At 40.8% G+C, this 5,587-nt stretch overlaps 1 protein-coding gene across 1 annotated transcript in view; it reads right to left on the bottom strand.

Annotated features, from left to right (window-relative positions):
- Positions 1-425: 425 nt before the first annotated feature.
- The window catches only part of LOC144513279 (CD82 antigen), a 14,680-nt gene continuing 9,518 nt past the window's right edge, over positions 426-5,587 (bottom strand). The window contains exon 8 of the mRNA XM_078244307.1: positions 426-1,086. Coding sequence (XP_078100433.1) covers positions 901-1,086 — 186 coding nt within the window. The 3' untranslated portion in view covers positions 426-900. The remainder of the gene's footprint in view (positions 1,087-5,587) is intronic.

Here is a 5,587-nt window from a genome sequence, read left to right as displayed (position 1 = left end):
GTCATGTCTGCCAGAAACAAAAAATAAGGTTTTGCTATATGCAGATGACATGCTTCTTTATATACTAAACCTATGTCATGTCTACCAAAGACAAAAAATAAGGTTTTGCTATATGCAGATGACATGCTTCTTTATATACTAAACCTATGTCATGTCTACCAGAGACAAAAGAAAACATGGAGAGCAATTCTATATTTTGTTTGATTCAAAGTTTTTATTTCGTTTTGGTAATGTTGTACAGGGATAGTTTTTTGAGAAGCTGCATGTTTATATATTCTGAATCACAACCAATTTGAAATTTGTTTATTAGACTGTTTATTAGAGGGTGACAAGGGAATCAGTTGTCGCTCCCATGCCGTCCCGGTCCCACGAAAATACTCCCGTCACATCCCGATCACGTGACTGCCCCCCCCCCCCCTGAAAAAATCCTGTCCTGCAAAAATCCCGTTTCGTTCCTTATGTTGTCTGTCTGTCTGTGTGTGTGTGTGTGTGTGTGTGTTTGTCTGTCTCTGTGTGTCCGTGTGTGTGTGTATGTGTGTGTGTGTGTGTGTGTGTGTGTGTCTGTCTCTGTGTGTCTGTGTGTGTGTGTGTGTGTGTCTGTCTCTGTGTGTCCGTGTGTGTGTGTGTATGTGTGTGTGTGTGTGTGTGTGTGTGTGTGTGTGTGTGTGTGTGTGTGTGTGTGTGTGTGTGTGTGTGTGTGTGTGTGTGTGTGTGTGTGTGTGTGTGTGTGTGTGTGTGTGTGTGTGTATGTGTGTGTGAGTGTGTGTGTCTGTCTCTGTGTTTCCGTGTGTGTGTTTGTGTGTGTGTCTCTGTGTGTGTGTGTGTGTGTGTGTGTGTGTGAGTGTGTGTGTGTCTATGAATTCAGCACCGACTGATTGGCCGTCTCCAGGTACTGTAGTCCTAGTTCTGGTAGTCATGGTGATGTGCAGGGTGGGCGGGGTCTGCGTAACCATCCTGAGGATCGCTGTAGGCGTAGTTCTGCTCTCCGTGGTCGTCGGCGCCGCCAGCCAGAGCGGCTCGTTTCCTGGCGGCCGACTTCCTGCCGAAGGCGCTGTACAGCTGCACGGCGAGGACGAGCTGCAGCCCCTACAGAGACACGGGGGAATTAATGAGCACATCATACCATATACCATATCATACCACATCATACCACATCACACCACATCATACCACATCACACCAAATCACACCACATCACACCACATCATACCACATCACACCATAATATATCATACCATAATATATCATACCACATCATGCCACATCATACCATATCATACCACATCATACCATAATATATCATACCATAATATATCATACCATATCATACCACATCATACCACAATATATCATACCACATCATACCATAATATATCATACCACATCATACCACATCATACCATAATATATCATACCATATCATACCACATCATACCACATCATACCACATCATACCACATCATACCATAATATATCATACCACATCATACCACATCATGCCACATCATACCATATCATACCATCATACCACATCATACCACATCATACCACATCATGCCACATCATACCATATCATACCACATCATACCACATCATACCACATCATACCACATCATGCCACATCATACCATATCATACCATATCATACCACATCATACCACATCATACCATAATATATCATACCACATCATACCACATCACATCACATCATACCACATCATACCACATCATGCCACATCATACCACATCATACCATAATATATCATACCACATCATACCACATCATACCATAATATATCATACCACATCATACCACATCATACCACATCATACTATATCATACCACATCATACCACATCATACCATAATATATCATACCACATCATACCACATCATACCACATCATACCATATCATACCACATCATACCACATCATACCATAATATATCATACCACATCATACCACATCATACCACATCATACCATAATATATCATACCACATCATACCATATCATACCACATCATACCATATCATACCACATCATACCACATCATACCACAATATATCATACCACATCATACCATAATATATCATACCACATCATACCACATCACACCACATCACACCACATCATACCATAATATATCATACCACATCATACCACATCATACCACATCATACCACACCACATCACACCACATCACACCACACCACATCATACCACATCATACCACATCACACCACATCATACCACATCACACCATATCATACCACATCACACCACATCATACCACATCATACCACATCATGCCACATCATACCACATCATACCACATCATACCACATCATACCACATCACACCACATCATACCACATCATGCCACATCATACCACATCATACCACATCATACTACATCACACCACATCATACCACATCATACCACATCATACTACATCACACCACATCATACCACATCATACCACATCATACTACATCACACCACAACATACTACATCACACCACATCATACCACATCATACCACATCACACCACATCACACCACATCATACCATAATATATCATACCACATCATACCACATCATACCACATCATACCACATCATACTACATCATACTACATCACACCACATCATACCACATCATACCACATCATACCACATCATACCACATCATACCACATCACACCACATCATACCACATCATGCCACATCATACCATAATATATCATACCACATCATACCACATCATACCACATCATACTACATCACACCACATCATACCACATCATACCACATCATACTACATCACACTACATCACACCACATCATACCACATCATACCATAATATATCATACCACATCACACCATATCATACCACATCATACCATAATATATCATACCACATCACACCATAATATATCATACCACATCACACCATATCATACCACATCACACCATATCATATCATACCACATCACACCATATCATACCACATCACACCATATCACACCACATCACACCACATCACACCATATCATACCACATCACACCATATCATACCACATCACACCATATCATACCACATCACACCACATCACACCATATCATACCACATCACATCACACCACATCACACCACATCATACCATAATATATCTTACCACATCACACCATATCATACCACATCATACCACATCACACCACATCACACCATATCATACCACATCATACCACATCATAACACATCATACCACATCATACCACATCACACCACATCATACCACATCACACCACATCACACCACATCATACCACATCATACCACATCACAACACATCATACCACATCACACCACATCACACCACATCATACCATATCATACCACATCACACCACATCACACCATATCATACCACATCATACCACATCATACCACATCACACCACATCATACCACATCACACCACATCACAACACATCACACCACATCACACCATATCATACCACATCATACCATATCATACCACATCATACCACATCACACCACATCACAGCACATCACACCATATCATACCACATCATACCATAATATATCATACCACATCATAACACATCATGCCACATCATACTACATCATACCACATAATGCCACATCATGCCACATCATACCATAATATATCATACCACATCATACCACATCATGCCACATCATGCCACATCATACCATAATATGTCATACCACATCATGCCATATCATACCACATCATACCATAATATATCATACCACATCATACCACATCATGCCACATCATGCCACATCATACCATAATATATCATACCACATCATGCCATATCATACCACATCATACCATAATATATCATACCACATCACACCATATCACACCACATCATACCACATCACACCACATCACACCATATCATACCACATCATACCACATCACACCATATCACACCACATCATGCCACATCATACCACATCATGCCACATCATACCACATCACACCACATCACACCATATCATACCACATCATACCATAATATATCATACCACATCACACCATATCACACCACATCATACCACATCACACCACATCACACCATATCACACCACATCACATCATGCCACATCATACCATAATATATCATACCACATCATAACACATCACACCATATCACACCACATCATACCACATCACACCACATCATGCCACATCATGCCATAATATATCATACCACATCATACCACATCATGCCACATCATACCACATCATGCCACATCACACCACATCATGCCACATCACACCACATCATGCCACATCACACCACATCATACCACATCACACCACATCATACCACATCACACCACATCATACCACATCACACCACATCACACCACATCATACCACATCACACCACATCACACCACATCATACCACATCACACCACATCAAACCACATCACACCACATCACACCACACCACATCACACCACATCATACCACATCACGCCACATCATACCACATCATGCCACATCATACCACATCATGCCACATCATACCACATCATACCACATCATGCCATCATATATCATACCACATCACCACCATATCATACCACATCAGACCACATACCACATCATACCACATCATGCCACATCATACCACATCATACCACAATATGTCATACCACATCATACCACATCATACCACATCATACCACATCATGCCACATCACACCACATCATGCCACATCATACCATAATATATCATACCACATCATACCACATCATACCACATTATGCCACATCATACCATAATATATCATACCACATCATGCCACATCATGCCACAATATACCATAATATATCATACGACATTATACCACATCATACCATAATATATCATACCACATCATACCACATCATACCACATCATACCATAACATATCATACCACATCATGCCACATCATACCACATCATACCACATCATGCCACATCATACCACATCATACCACATCATGCCACATCATACCACATCATACCACAATATATCATACCACATCATACCACATCACACCACATCATACCACATCATACCACATCATACCACATCATACCACATCATGCAACATCATACCACATCATACCACATCATACCACATCATGCCACATCATACCACATCATACCACATCATACCACAATATATCATACCACATCATACCACATCATACCACATCATGCCACATCATACCACATCATACCACATCATACCACATCATACCACATCATACCACATCATGCCACATCAAACCACATCATACCACATCATGCAACATCATACCACATCATACCACATCATACCACATCATGCCACATCATACCATAATATATCATACCACATCATACCACATCATACCACATCATGCCACATCATACCACATCATACCACATCATGCCACATCATGCCACATCATACCACATCATACCACATCATGCCACATCATACCACATCATACCACATCATACCACATCATACCACATCATACC

This window comes from Sander vitreus, unplaced genomic scaffold, assembly GCF_031162955.1.
Source record: "Sander vitreus isolate 19-12246 unplaced genomic scaffold, sanVit1 ctg201_0, whole genome shotgun sequence".
Classification (NCBI taxonomy): domain Eukaryota; kingdom Metazoa; phylum Chordata; class Actinopteri; order Perciformes; family Percidae; genus Sander; species Sander vitreus.
The sequence above is the reverse complement of the archived record's forward strand: the minus strand, read 5'-3'. Positions and strand labels throughout refer to the sequence as shown.